At 62.5% G+C, this 14989-nt stretch overlaps 1 protein-coding gene across 1 annotated transcript in view; it reads left to right on the forward strand.

Moving 5' to 3' along the window:
- Nucleotides 1-14989, forward strand: part of GALNT9 (polypeptide N-acetylgalactosaminyltransferase 9) — an 83589-nt gene that overhangs the window by 21127 nt on the left and 47473 nt on the right. Inside the window, exon 2 of the mRNA XM_047101050.1 lies at nucleotides 4156-4336. Coding sequence (XP_046957006.1) covers nucleotides 4156-4336 — 181 coding nt within the window. The remainder of the gene's footprint in view (nucleotides 1-4155; nucleotides 4337-14989) is intronic.

Genomic DNA, 14989 nt, shown 5'->3' on the forward strand with positions numbered 1-14989 from the left:
TGCGTTTGGTGGCCCGGCTAACGAGAGCATGAACCCCGGAGGGCGGCAGCAGGAACAAGGACGTTTTGCCCCCACCCCCAACCGGGCCCAGTGGGGGTGCTCGGAAGCCAGAACTCTGGGAGATGTGAGGACAGAGCCGTGTCTTTAGGTGTAGACCCCAGGGGCCTCGGCCGGCTGTCGGCCATCAGTTCAGTGGAATTCGGGCCTTGGCCCCCCAGTAATGACAGGCCACCTTCAATCTTCACAAGTCCCTCCTGGTTCCGTCTGCCCTCGTTACCCGAGGATCAAGCAAACCTGCCTCTCCAGAAGGATCTGTGAGAGAGAACGTGAGTCAACACCAGGCATCCCAGAAAGAGGGAAGATGAGAGTCCCGGCAACCCCACAGGGAGCACTGATATGCACGACTCCTTAACAGCTAAATCACATCCGCGGGTTTTTAATTGGCGGAGCTCTAACAGACCTTCCGGCTCAGGCAGAGCCCTAACTGGGCTGGTGGCTCTGACTGTCTCCCCCGAGCCGTGCCCCCCAGGGCCAGCCTCTCAGAGCTGCCGCGGCTGCTCAGAGGTCAGGGGTCAAGACGCAGGGCGAGGCCCAGAAGTGACCAGCCCCGAACCCTTACCTGGAGCCACAGGCGGGTTCCACACGAAACTCCTGCTGGGGCCAGCAGCACATGACCCACCCCCACAGAAGGCCGGGAGCCCCTGCGCCACGCAGAAGTGGGGTCCCTGGAAGGCAGCATCTGCATGTCTGGAAGCTTCTTGGAGATGCCAGTGCTCCGCCCACCCCACACCCGCGCACCTGCTGCTCTGCGTGGGCCCCTGCTGTCTGTGTCCCAGCCAGGCCCCCAGGACTACAGCCCCCGTTCCTCTGAGGAGCCCCCGCCCCCCAGGGCCGAGGTAGTGGGGTGGCAGGGGTGCGGCCGGGAGCTCAGGCGCTGCTCACACTCCGGGGCTCGCTCACTCACATGGTTTGGGGATGCCGCTTTGGCGCTCTCTGGGTTCATTTCTACCCAAATCAGTGCTGGGGGGTCTTCGCGGTGGAGGCGGGAGCTCTGAGGCCGGCCCGGGGGCATAAGGCATGGCCCTGCCCCGGCGCCCCCACCCTGGACAAGTGTCCTGTTCAAGGTCTGTCAGAGCGTCTTGTTCATGCGTTCGTGCTTTTATTGGTTTCGCTTTTCAAACCGCCCCGGGCCTGCTGCCGAGACCGTCTGGTGACGGTGAGCGCGGAGGGCGGTGCCTTGCCGGGGACACGCGTGTGGCACGTGGGCTCGTCCACACGTGAGTTACACGGGTGCTGGCCAGTGAGTCAAAGGTAATGTCCAGCGAGGTGACTTTGACAGGAACTGGCGGGTTGATGGAGACGTGACCAGGGCCTTGCTCCCTGGCGCCTCACCCCACGTCGGTGTTCAGGGTGCTCCCTCTTGACGGGGACATCCCTCTTTCACTGTCTGTAAAAGCACCAAAACCGCGGGAACGCCTTGTGCAAATTTCACGGATTTTTACGGACCGCTGGCGGTCACGCGCTCTCCTGTGTCACAGGCCTCCTGCCTCCCTTCCCCTTGGAATCCGCCGGCCTCCCCGGAGCAGGTGCTCTTGTCTGGGGCCCGGGGACGTGGTGGCATGGGACTGCCGGCCGAGTTCCTGTGTCCGCAGGGCACACGCTGTGTATTGTTGCTACCTAAAAAGTGGACAGAAAGTCAAGATCCGAGCCCAAAGCCAACCAAAATGCACACATTTCGGGAAATTAATAGTGTCTGGAAGGCAAGCGATGACGCCTTGACGTCTGAAAGCTCTTCACGGCGGGGGGGGGGGGCACAAACCGGGTCGGGGGGCTCGCCTGAGGCCCCCTCTGCAGCGAGCAGGTGGCGAATGCGGGCTCGCTCCTCATTTTAGAACCCACCTACAGACCAGTCAGGGAGGGCTGGGTCACGCTCGTTGAACAAAATTAGATGCCGTAAGTGACCTCGGATGATGTGGAAGCGATGGCATAGCTATTTCTTTTGGGGGCTTATTCATCGTCTTATTTTTAAATTGTTATTGTTGTCAGAACAACAACATGCAAACGGCCTTCTTGACAAAATTTTCAGTGCATGGTAAATACGGGGCTGCTAACGAGGCACAGCTCGTGCCGCGGACCTCTAGCTTATTCGTATATGGTTAGGAGTCTGTATAACTGGAGAAATATATGAGTAAATGAAACTTAGAGCCGTTGAGCAGAACTCCCGGGAGAATGCTAATTTTTCCTTTAACTCGCTAGGGAGTCGGCAGGCTCTGTCTAAAGTGACGCTTCCAGAAATAGAGCCAAAAGGATTCCTCTTAAGGTCACAAAGGCAACCCCGGCATCACCGAGAATAATGCCACAGCCGGGACCACAGGAGGAGGGCGGGTGGGTGGACTTAGCTCCGTCTCCCCCCCCCCCCCCGCCCGTGCACCTGTAGGCGTCCGGGGAAAGTGACCATAAGATCCCGTGCATGTGCGGGGACAGAGCGGAGAGCTCAAGCCAGAAAAGTGCTGTTCTTTGCAGAGTGGGGCTGGCACAGGAAATGGTCTTTCCAGAGCTTTCTACATTGTTTGAATCTTCTGACCTGCGTGCATCTCACTTTTACAAGTGACTTTCAAAAGTGACGTGAAGAAGCCCAGTGAGTTTTCAGGGCCTCACCCCCCAGGCTGGTTCTCTCCCTCTCCTCCAGTCCTAGCCCAGTCCACCCTCACTGTGGGCCCACCCCACCCCTGGGCCCCCACCCCCTGCCAGGCCCCACCTCCAGGCCCCACCCCTTGGGTCCTCCACCCCCCACAGCAGCCCCCCCTCCCTTGGGCCTGGCCCTGAGCAGCGACACTGCTGTCCCCTCAGGTTTGGGGGGACATCTGCCTTTGGGAGGTGGCTATTTACAGACTTTTGAAGGCGGAAAATGCGGTGCAGCACAGACATTTAAAAATAGCATGATTATAGGGGCACCTGGGTGGCGCAGTCGGTTAAGCGCCCGACTTCAGCCAGGTCACGATCTCGAGGTCTGTGAGTTCGAGCCCCGCGTCGGGCTCTGGGCTGATGGCTCAGAGCCTGGAGCCTGTTTCCGATTCTGTGTCTCCCTCTCTCTCTGCCCCTCGCCCGTTCATGCTCTGTCTCTCTCTGTCCCAAAAATAAATAAAAACGTTGAAAAAAAAATTAAAAAAAAATAGCATGATTATATGTATTTTTTTACAACATTAAACTAAGAAGCGGAAATGATTTATGTGTCACATAATTTTTCAATTTTACACCCAATGCGTACCCTTCCGTCCTACGTGGTTAACCGGTTTATGATGGAGGATTCCGGAAAACGCCGAGGTTCTGTGGCCTGGGGCTCCCCTGCAGGGCGGCAGCGTGGGGAGGGGAGGGGTGGGGCCGGACTGGAGGGCGGTACAGCTTGGATTTCGGTTTGTGCCCCTGGGGGGTCTCGAGTAACAAACCTCAGGGGGGCAGTGGCGTAGGGAAGAGCCCCTTGCCCGAGGTCCGGCCCTCCCTGGGGTCTGCAATCTGGGCCGAGGCGGGACTGCGCACTAGTCCGCGCAGCTGGGCCGGGACCAGGGTCCCCGCCCCACGGAGAGCCAGGGTGCTGGCCCCACGCGTGCGGTGGGTGCTGTGCTGGGGTCCGGTTCCCTCGGAGCCGCGTTCCCCTCTGGCAGGAGTGGCCACTTAGAAGAACCTTCCAGAAGAGCAAGCCCCTGGCCTGGCCTTCGGTAGCCCACGAGCACGAGCACACAGGCCTGGTGGCCCCGCAGCCCCGCTCAGAGGCCGCGTCTCCCGCCTGGCCCCCCAGGTCAGCTCCGACCCGCTCGGCGCTCGAGGCAGGGTCCTGCGGCGGGTGTCCTGCGTGTCGGGGGCTCTGGGACTCCCAGGAGGCCGCGGGTACTTAACCCAGCTAGCGTCCCACTGTGTGCAGGTCAGAAAGACCCACGACATCAAGGGTCGGTGAGCATTTATTTATTTATTTATTTTTTAATTTTAAAGTTAACAGACTTTCCTTGAATTCCGAGTGTCAGGGTCCCTCAGCGAGCAGGGGGTTTGCCAAGTTCGGCCTGAAAGAAGGGGGCCGCCAGCGGAGGCTGGGGGCGGGCGCGGGAGGGCACGGGGGTCCCGGGGCCTGGCTGACCGCCCTCCTTTCCCGTTTCCCGCCAGGCCTCGCCAAGCCCATCGGCCTGGTGGAGGGGCCTGGGGGCCTGGGCCAGGGCGGCATGGCGGCCACCCTTCGTGAGGACAGCCAGGAGACAGAAAGCAAATACGAGGAATACGGGTACAACGCGCAGCTCAGCGACCGCATCTCCCTGGACAGGACCATCCCGGACTACAGGCCCAAAAAGTGAGTTCGCGGCCCTCCTCCCGGGCACCGCTCCCGCACACCCCGCACCCGCGAGCTGCGGCCCCCGGAGCACGGCGACGTGTGCGCTCGAGGCCCTGCAGGCGGCACGGGGTCGAGACCCGGCACGTGGAGTCGGCCACACCCGCGACCGCGCCGCCTTCTGGTGTCTCTGTCGACACAGACGCGCGCGGGCGTAAGAAAGCCGGCTTGGACTTGCGTCACTGCTTGTGGTCCCGTCGCTGCGGTGGGGGCCCCCCTCCCCCACCATCTAAAGGCGTCCACTATTCCCGTCCCCGCCCCCCCAAATCTGTCGCCGGCTGCGGCCTGGCCTTGAGGCCTCTCAGGACTGAGCCCTGCTCTACAAGCGCGGCATCCTGTTTGAAAGCTCGTTAGGTGCCTTGGCGGGGACGAAATTGGAACAAAATGCCATATTAAGCGGACGTCATTGCGTGAAAAAAGTCCCGCCAGCCTGGCACCTGGGTCCTGGAGAGGAAAGGCAGGCTCGGCCCGGCTCCTTTCTGTGGTTCCGTCTGCAGAAACGGGGCAGGCGGCCGGGAACCCCCGGGGAGGTGCTGAGGCCCGGGCTGGGCCGGGGGTGGGGGAGGGGGTGGTGGTGCCGGGCGGGGCCGGGAGTGGGGGTCCTGGTGATGGGCGGGGCCTGGGCCCCGGAGGAAACTCCATGAAGGGGGCGGGGAGCATTTCTGGGCTGTGTCGCGAGGCCCTGGGGTGGGAGGCCGTCCCGGGAAGCCCCGCGAGAGGTGGGAGGGCCGGCGGCCCGGAGGGAGGAAGCGTGGGCAGGTGCGTGTTGGGCGTGGCTAGGGGTGGGGCCCGCTGGCGCACGTGGTGGGGCAGCGGCGGATTCAGGACGGCGGAGGTGGCCTCCGGGCCGCCCCGCGAGGCCAGGCAGCGGGATCCGACCGCCAGCTCCCCGTCAGTTGCTCCGAGGGTGAGGTGCCCGAGAGCGGGTCTCCCAGGTGAGCTGGCGCTGGGTGTCGGCGTGCGCGTCTGCGCGGGGCTGGCCGGGCGGTTCCCGAAACCGGTGCGTCTATGGTGCGGCAAGGACGTTAGGTGCGGCCTGCTCTCTGGAGCCGCACGGCGACAGCTCACTGCCCGGCTCTCCTGCTTGTCTTGTGACTTCGTCCCAGAGAGGTTCCCCCTTCCTGGGTGGCCCCGGAGGGCGGAGGCCTGGAGCGCGCGCTCCCGCGGCCTCAGCCACAACCACGGGCGAGAACAGTTTCGTGTTCGAGGGTACCATCGATTCAGCATGAGTAAGGCCGGCTTTCCTCTTGTGAGATGGAATAACGATTCTTTGTTTGAGTAAAAAATGCAATTAAGTGTAAAACAGGCCAATTTGAAGAAGCATGCTAAGTGAAGGACGCGGGGGACGTCCAGATGTGACAAAGTCACAGACACGGGCTTGAGTGACTCAGGTTTGCGACGTACCCAATCTGTGCTCTGAGATTGTGGCTGTGAGTGTTTGAGTGTGCACGTGTGTACATGTACGTGTGGATGTGTGTGTGCACATGCGTGAGTGCGCGTGGTAGTCCTGAGCGCCCCCCAGCGTGCCCCGACCTCTGGAGCAGGACCTAAATAAGTGGCCGCTCAGGCCTCACCCTGCGGCTGGAGTCGGGCGCTGTTCTTGGCTCTGAGCTGGGCACCCACGGTGCCTTTCAGAGACCCCCCCGAAGCCACCCCAGGCTCAGCAACTCGCTGAAGGGACTCACCACACTCGGCAAAGCTGTTATACGCCCGATGCGGTTTGTTAAAGGACAGAATGACATCACGGAGAACAGGGCAGGGGCCAGGGGAGCACTTAATTTTCCCAGCAATGGCGAGTGGCCGCACGTATGAAGAATTACAACAGGGGGCTCATTCGAGCCCTGGTGTCCGGAGTTTTATTGGCCGGCCGACCTCAGTCCCCGTCCCCAGAGGTCTGGCCATGCTGTGGCTCAGGGCTCCAGCATAGATCACTCTGCAGCATAGACTGTCCCACATAGGCGACGACACTCTCGTCAGGCAGGATGTCCCAAGGGCTCAGAAGCCACCTCCCAGGAGCTGGCAGGGGCCAGGCCTTTCCTGTGCACGTGGTAGGAGTGGCCCCCACCTCCCATGTCACCGATCTGATCGTGGCACTTGCAGCCTCAGGGATTTCGCCACCAGAGACTCTAGGAAGCCTGTCCTTGTCTGTGTCGTCATCTGGCGGCAGTTGTGGCCACAAGGGAGCCCATGGGGTCGAGGACGCTTACCCGTCTGCCGTGGCCGGCGCTGGGCTGGGGGAGGCTCTCCTGGTGGTCCTGCTGCATCATCCACCATCAGAGCAGGACACGTAGAGGACAGACGGGAGCGTGTGTGACAGACGCTGTTGTCCGCCTCCCCGGAATCCTGTTGTCCTTCTCTGGGCACCAGCTCCCCCTTCACACAGGGGAACCCACAGGAAACTTGCTGTTCCAGCTGCTGTTCCAGCTGCGGGCCAGATCACAGGATTTGGGATTAAGGTGATTAGAGCATTGTGTCCACCACCTCAGCGACCGGCTCGGGGCTGTCACATGGTCTGGGCCCATCCAGTCAGAGTGCACCTTGGAATTACCTCAGGCCGTTGGGGAAAAACATCAGGCCTTTCAGTCAAAGTAAAATTGCAATTATGGGAACTTGGGGAGCTTAGCCATCTTATTATCATGAAAGGGAGGCTGGGAGCTCCCACAACCCACCCGTGAACCCCGAGGGCAAATGCAGTGCAGGGCTTGGCAGAGCTGGGAGGTGGGGGGGAATCGGGTTCCAGCGCTACCGTCGCGGCACCTGGATCCAGCTGTTCCTGAAGCTACGATTGCGATAAATTATAAACAAATGAAAAGCCTTCCAGGCTCTGTAGTAAACTAGCGCACACACATGTACGTTTATAAGTCTTTTGCTTAATCAATTGGAATTTTGTTTCCTGCTTCTTAAAGCGGAAAGGGCTCTCCCTGCTCCGTCTGGCTCATCCCTGCACACCCTTGAGTCCCCACAATGCTTTGCTCCGGCATCTCTGCTGGGATTTGCCTGAGCCACGGATGCTCCTCTGGGTTTCCCTTTGAGGACTGAGACCCACCGCCCTTCCCTGAGTGGCAGAGACTCCCCCCGTAGGAAGCCTCCGTTTGCCAAAATAAAAACCGACAGGAGCGACCAGCTCCCTGCCAGCCTCACGTCGCAGAAGAAGACGTCAGGGCAAACTCTCAAAGGGCCGCCATTTACAATACGCCTTAGTCGGTAGAAACCTGACTTTACGGACACTCCGACTGGAAGGGCACAGCTCCCCGCCTCCCTGAAGTAGACAGTGTGGGTTTCATTTTCTTACATGTTTATCTGTAGCCATTTCTTTCCCAAAAAGAAAGGCGGAGGCTTTGTGATCGGGACACGCACAGACCAGCCCGGTCACGCGTGTGAATGACAAGCCGGAAAGAAGCCCGTCCTGTCCCGCCGGCTCCTGGCCTGTCTGGACATGCTGCCCCCCCCCCCCCAGGGGACAGCGTCGTGGGGGTTACTCGCGTGCAGCCACAGCCCTCATGCACCCGTGGCTTAGAACACGGCCGCCGTGTCTAGGGGAGACTCGTGCTCTCGTGCAGCTTGGCGAGCGCAGGGCCACTCGTGTCCCTGGGGCTTGTTTAAGAAGGTGCTGCCGGTGCTGCCCTGTGCCAGGGCCTTGAGGACCGGCATTGCCCACGCTCTACAGACAGGAGACCAAGGCAGGAAAGGTCAAGTGCCCGCACTGGGCCCGTGGGCCAGAGTTTGCCGAACCCCGTCGTGCGGCGTGCGTTCCCCCCGGGCTCTTACCGTCCCCACAGAGCCCAGTGGGGCACGTTGTGTTTTCCAAAGATGGGATCTTCTCGAATCTGCCCCCTCCCCCGCCCCCAGGGTGGGATCTGTGTCCCTCTCCCTGAGATTGGCTGGCCGTCCTCTCGAGGAGGGCAGAGGTGAAGAGGGTGGTTTTCGGGGTTTCCACCCCGGCCCAGGTGTGGGCCCGCGAGCTGCCATATGAGCAGTCCGCGGGTCCTGAAGCCCAAACGTGGTCGCTCAGAGCGCCCCGTGGCCAGGCCTGCGAGTGCTCAGACAGAGACGTGCCAGCCAGGGCCGGACACGCCGCAGCAGGGGTCGGAGGGAGTCACGCACGGACGAGTCCACGGAGGAAGGCCCGGTGGGCCGCTGCAGAGTGCCGAGTTCTGGGTTTGTGAGGCCAGGCGCTGTTTGCGGGACCCTTCCATGTGGCCACGCGTCGGGAGCCACACCTGGCGTCCAGTAGGCCCTCACCAAACGTCTACGGATGACCGAGCGAATGAGTACATGAGTGCAATTCAGTCTATGCCTGTTTTAAGCTTTCAGAGTTCGATTCCCTAGATGGCCTTGTGCCCCGTGGGGCCTATCCGTCCAGTGAGAAACGGCCTTGCTCTTGGATTCTGACAGGTGCAGCCGCGAGAAACACACGTGGGATGTGGGAGTGTGTGTGCGTGTATGTGTGTCTGCACGTGTGCCTACCCACGTGTGCCTGTGTGTGCACGCGTACACGTACGTGGTACGTGTGTGTATGTGTTACTGGGTGTATGTTTGTGTGCATGTGTGCCTGTGCGTGTGTACACGCATGTGCAAGTGTGCCTGTGTGTGCACGTGTATGTGTGTTAATGTGTGTGCAGGTGTGCGTGTGCACGTGTTATGTGTCGATGTGTGTCCGTACGTATTTGTGTGTGTATGTGTGCACGTGTACCTGCATGTGCTGTGTGCGTCTGTGTGTGCATGCCTGTGCGTTGTGCGCGTGTACCTGTGTGCACCCGTGTACCTGTGTGTGTTCACACGTGTGCATGCGCATGTATTTGTGTGTACGTGTGCACGTGTCTGCACGTGCCGTGTGCATGGCACGCACGTGTACCTGTGTGCACACATGTACGTGCACCTGTGTTTGCGTGTGTTCACGTGTGTGCATGCGTGTGCACGCGTGCCCGACAGATCCGTCCACTCTCAAAGCAAAGTTCTCACCCGCTTTCTCCCGTTAGACATGTTATTGATTTTTCTTTGTCTGGAGGTAGGTAGCTTTTCTAATTAAGCAGCAGCTTTAATTATGCCACAAAGCACATAACATAGATCTTGATTATTAAGACTGGCCCACGGGATAATAAAAGGGAGACTGGCAAATCCAAATTAAACAGGATCATAAAAATGAGTGGCCGTGCCCGAGCTTGTCCTACATCGTGTGTAGTAATGCCCCCCCAATCCCCCCCAATGTGTTTGCAGAGCCTTCGTGCATGTTAACTAAGCCGCGAACGGCCTGGCTGTCAACTCTAATAAGTCGTATCTAGTGGACGGAGAACCAGAGGTACCTTGCGCCTGGTCCACCAGCCCCTCTGAGAGTCTAGGGTCTGTGAGAGGGGCAGGGGTCTCAGACAAGGAGACGGGGAAAACCGGGGCGTCATCACGGAAGTGTGCGGGGTGAGCCGTGGGAGAGACGCCTGGTTCCTTGCCTCCCCGGGGAGCACGGAACTGCAGGCCGGGCGGCATCCTGACCGGGCAGTCAGTTCCCGAAGGAGACATGCTTCCCTTCTGCCCGCCCGGAGCCCTCGCTCTGCGCCTGGCCCCTGGCAGGTCCGAGCCCCTGGGGGTGTCCGAGGGAGAGACTGGATGGGCTGGAGGTCACAGGCCCCGGAGACTGTGCATCTGGGCGCTGAAGCCTCGCGCAGCCTCCCGGATACGTGCGGCGCCTCCGGCAGGAGACGGACGTGTCCCCGTGTCAGGAGGCGAAGCTCGCTGCTCCGCCGGGAGGGACGCCACACTTCGTCTCTTCTCCGTCCTGCGGCTATTTCTCCAGCGGCATGAAGGGCGTCCTCCAAAACTTCCATTAGTGTCGCTGCCGCGGCCCCGTTTCCTGTGGCCGGGTTGTGCCCGCCACGTGTTCTCACCGAGACCTCGGTGACACTCCCTGTGACCCAGTGATTTGCAGAGGCCTCGGTGACCCCGCAGCCGGCTCTCTCGCCGGGTGCGTGAAGACCTCCAGGCTGCCACGTGGTACCCATCAGGGTACCGGGTGGTGACCCCACGAGCCCTGTGACCGTCCCCCCCACTGCCTGGTATGAGGAGGGGCGTGAGAGGGGTCTCTGTGTGTCCCGTGTCCTGTTTCTGACACGTGGGTGTTTGCGTGCGAGTCTGTAGCCTCCAAAGCCTTTGCCGTGAGGTCTGAGGGCGGCGTGCCTGTCCGTCCGTCTGTGAGTACACGGCGAGGTGAGCCTGTGCCCCGCAGCCGGGGACACGGGCTGCGTCTTGGCCCTGGGACCTTGTCTGTGCGAAGACAGCTGGGACGGCCGGAGGTCCTGGGGCTGCGTTGACCGTGCACGTCCGGGTCTGGGTGCGTGCGGCAGCGAGTGTGGTCTGTGTGTGCGCTCAACTCCGCCAATAGGCACCCGAATAAATACGAGCCATTAATGTCCTTCCCGGGCCGCCCGTCTCCGTGGTGTGTGCCTGGGTCTCTATGGGAGATGGTGTGTGTGTGTGTGTGCACGTGAATTTGTGTGCATGTCACGTATGTGTGCACGCGTGTGGGCGCACACATACAGGTTTCTGGAAGGTCTCACGGCCAGCTGCCTGGACGGACGGATGGACTCGGTCTGGGGAAGACAGGACCTCAAGACAGGAGGCTGTCCTGTGCTGCTTTCGCGGGGGCCGCTCTGCCTCTGTGTCCCCTCAGCAGGGGTGCGGCCTCGCTCGTCCGGGACTCCGTGTCCCTGCTGGCGTTCCCAAGGGGGTGGGACGGGGGTGGGAGCGTGTCACACACAGCGGGCCGGTGCCGCGAGCAGGAAGGCGTCCACCAAGAGGCGGAGACGCTCCTCGGGTGACCCACCTCCGAGAGCCTCCGGACGGCTGTTCCCAGAAGCATCCGTCACGGCTTCCGAAGGTGCAGCCTCCCGGGTGCGTGCGGCGCCTCCGGCAGGAGACGGACGTGTCCCGATGTCAGGAGGCGAAGCCCGCTGCTCCCCCGGGAGGGACGCCACACTTCATTCCCTCTCTGTCCTGCGGTTATTCCTCCAGCGGCACAAAGGGCGTCCCCATCAATCTCCATTAGTGTCGCTGCCGCGGCCCCGGTTCCTGTGAGGCCAGCGGGGACGTGCCCGCCACGCGTTCTCCCCGAGACCTCGGAAGAGGCTTTCAAGAGCCTCGGCACCACCCCCGCTCCTCTGTGGGTTCATAAATCCTCCTAGAAACGTCTCTGCGGTTAAGGATTTCCTGCCTCTCCGGCTCCAGGTGGGGGTGTGAAGTCGCAGCCGCAGCCCCCGCGGCACGAAGCCCAGCCCTCTGCCGCGGGGACCTGAGGCACTCGCGCTAACCCCCACCCCGTGGGCCGGGCGCCCGTGTGCTTAGCGGATTCCCCACTTCAGCTACATTCCCACTCATGGACTCAGAGGCCGGACCTGGACGGGGCGCGTGGGGACGGGCTCTGAGGGCCTTCGGGGCTCTGTGGGGGGTCCGGCAGAGGCTGGTGCCGCCTGGGGGTTGTCGCGAGCCTGTCGGCCGGCCGCCAGCGGCCCCCAGAGCGCCGACGCGTGGCGGTCAGATTGCCTCCGTGGTAGCTCGGGGCTCTAAAAACAGGCTTCCGGCTCTTGGTGGCTCCGCGTGGGAGCACCTGGCGTTGCTTTGCGTGCAGAGAGGCGCTCGGGGACGCTGGTGAGCCGGGTGGCCACGGCGCCTGACTGTGCGTGACAGCGTTTGGGGTACACGGGCTGGATGACACTCCAGGGAGGAGTGGGGTCCCCCTAGAGAGAGCGGATGTTCTCTGTCGATGACAACAGTTTCAGACGAGACAACAACTCAGCCAGAAGTGGCTGCATGATGACGAGATCCCTGACCTCACGGGACAAGTCTGCAGTCAGGGTCCACAGTGGTTTGACTGGCAGCGGCTGACAGAGTCAGGGACCCAGGCTCTCCCCAGTTCTCTGTTCTGCCGCATCCAGAATGTCGGGCTTCTCCCCGCATGGTCACAACGTGGCTGCAGCAGCTCCGGGTATCACATCATCACAGGCCCACTTCCCCACGGGCTAGAACAAACATGTTCCTGCGTCTTGTCTCTGTTCAAGAATAGAGAAAACTTTCCTGGAAGTCCCTGCAGACCCCTCCTCAGGTGTCCTGGGCCGGCTGTCCGTCTGCCCTGTCAACCGTGAGGGCGGGATGCTCGTCTGCTCCTCTCTACTCCTGTGTCATTTGGCTTGCCCAGCGTCTGGCCGCTCAGGATTGTGGGGACGCCCTGGTCTCGGGCCCCGGGGCTGGCCGAGGATTCAGCTGAGGGGCTGGCAGGCAGCACCCCCCCTGCCCCCACGGAGGGGAGGCCCGAGCGGGGGCTGTCTGCGTGCTGGCTGAGGGCGGGCTGGGGACGAAGCCCTGTGCCGAGAAAGCCCAGCTCCCGTGGACGGAGCCTTGTCGAGATGGGGGCAGTGAGACGCCGCCCCCCCCCCCCCCGCCAGCACCCCGCACCTTAGGGAAGCGGGTCCCCATGGGCACGCGGCAAGCGTTCGGGCCAGCGCCGGGTCGGGACCCCTTCAGTCGCCAGAAACAGAAAACCCACCTCAAACTGGCTTAAGTGAGAACAAGAGACGGGGCGGGGGGCGTGGGGAGCAGAAGCACGTGACAGCCACCAGGGCCACCCGTGGAGGAGCACACCACACGGCAGGGTCCCCGAGTCGTGGCTCCGCCGCGCAGTCCCGAAAGAAGCCGCGGTCCCGCGGCGTCGGAAGCTTCCGCTTGGTGGAAGGAGCCGGGTGTGAGGGCAGCCTGCCTCAGGTGACATGTGGCCTGTCCCCAGGGGAAAGGAGAGCCGGGTGACGCAGGAGAGCCCCGGGAGCTGCAGCCCCCGGACAGAGGTCGTGGTCACGCTCCCACGCGGTAGACGCGGGTTTTACCGCTTCACCAGCCGTCGCGCCGGGCCTGTGCTGGATGACGGCGCCTTCTGTGTGCTCAGTGTTTTCCACGGGCTTTGTGTCGGGTGGGGGGGGGGGGGGTCGCGCTGTGAGTAAAGGAGATGATTTTAATGCAGGTTTGTGCGGGGCCGTCGTGAGCGGCATGCGCGGCACGCTTCTAATTCAAACAACTCGCGAGCTGTGCGGGTCCGCGACGGGCGAGACTCGTAAGTGCAGGTGAGCGCGGTGGGGCGGCGGCGGTGGCCCAGGGGGAGGCCCCGTGCTCTGGGAGCACTAGCTGCCTCCGTCCCGCGGACGCCTGCGGGGGTCGCGACTGTCTGCGGGCCCCCTCACCACGGCCCGCTCAAGTCCCTGGATGGAGACCAGGCCCGCGGTGTCCTGCCTGTGTCCTTGTGGGCCAGCGTCCCTGCCCCGTGACGGGGACCAGCGTCGAGTACACGCAGCGCTTGAGGCCCCCCGCCCCCGCCCCGGGCTGCCCTGAGGGTGCGCGGCAGGCCGGCGTGGCTGCACCCCACCCTGGGAGCCCTGGCGGGGCGGGACGGGCCTCGTGGGCGGGTGCTGGCGTCCCCCCAGCCATGTGCCCCTCCGGGCTGTCCCCCAGTCATGTCCCCCAGTCATGTGCCCCTCCAGACTGTCCCCACGGCTGTCCCTCCCTCAGGGTGTCCTTACATCCATGTCCCCTCCCCAAGGCTGCCCCCCCAGCTGTGCCCTCTTCCAGGCTGTCAACCCAGTTGTGCCCCCCCTGGCTGTCCCCCCAGTCATGTCCTCTCCAGCTGTCCCCCCAGCCGGCCCCCAACTGTGCCCCAGGGCTGTCCCCCCAGCCGGGGCCCCCCCGGCTGTACTCCCAGTCATGTCACCCCCTGCTACCCCCCAGTCACATCCCTCCGGCTGTCCCCCAGCTGTGTCCCCCCTGGCTGTCCCCCCAGTCATGCACCCCCAGGCTAGCCCCCAGCTGTGCCCCAGGGCTGTCCCCCCAGCCGGGGCCCCCCAGGCTGTACCCCCAGTCATGTCACCCCCCCCGCTCTCCCCCAGTCACATCCCCCCGGCTGTCCCCCAGCCGTGTCTCCCCTTGGCTGTCCCCCCAGTCGTGTCCCCCCAGTTGTGTCCCCCCCAGCTGTCCTCCAGCCATGTCTCCCCCTGGCTGTCCCCCCAGTCGTGTCCCCCCCGGCTGTCCCCCCAGCTGTGCCCCCCCCGGGCTATCCTGCAGTCACTCACAGACATACGTGGGTGTTACTGGGCTCAGGGAGGGGACAGCCCATGCACAGGAGATGATGCCGGCTTAGTTTCTGTCACACCCAGGGTTAGAAGTGTCCGTGTTCGCCAAGCTCTGTATTAATCTATCCCGTGTTTTACAATCGTCGTGACCACGATCAATGGACCATTTTTACAAAGGCCACCTGGATGCACCAGATCCTGTAACAGATGTGACCTGTCGGTTTTCTAGTCCCCGAATGGGACTTACTCTTGCTGGAAGAACGAAGTGGAAAGAATCTCAAGAAGCAACATCCTTCGTGGGAAGAATTCCCCCCAGACCGTGGTCTCTGAGGCAGAGAGGCAAAGGTGGAGAGATTACCCGGTGAATGCCATGACACGGCGGGTCCCCCGTGCACGTCAGGCCCCCAGAGCGGAGTCCAGAAAACAGAGCGCCCTCGGGTTATCCAGAGAACCGACCCAGCCAGCGGCGTGTGTCCCCAGGCTGCCCAGCCCCGAGCTGAGAGCACCAGCTTCCTCC

Source organism: Lynx rufus, unplaced genomic scaffold (assembly GCF_022079265.1).
Source record: "Lynx rufus isolate CCGP_SWC_20201006 ecotype Redwood Valley unplaced genomic scaffold, mLynRuf1.p SCAF_55, whole genome shotgun sequence".
Taxonomy (NCBI): domain Eukaryota; kingdom Metazoa; phylum Chordata; class Mammalia; order Carnivora; family Felidae; genus Lynx; species Lynx rufus.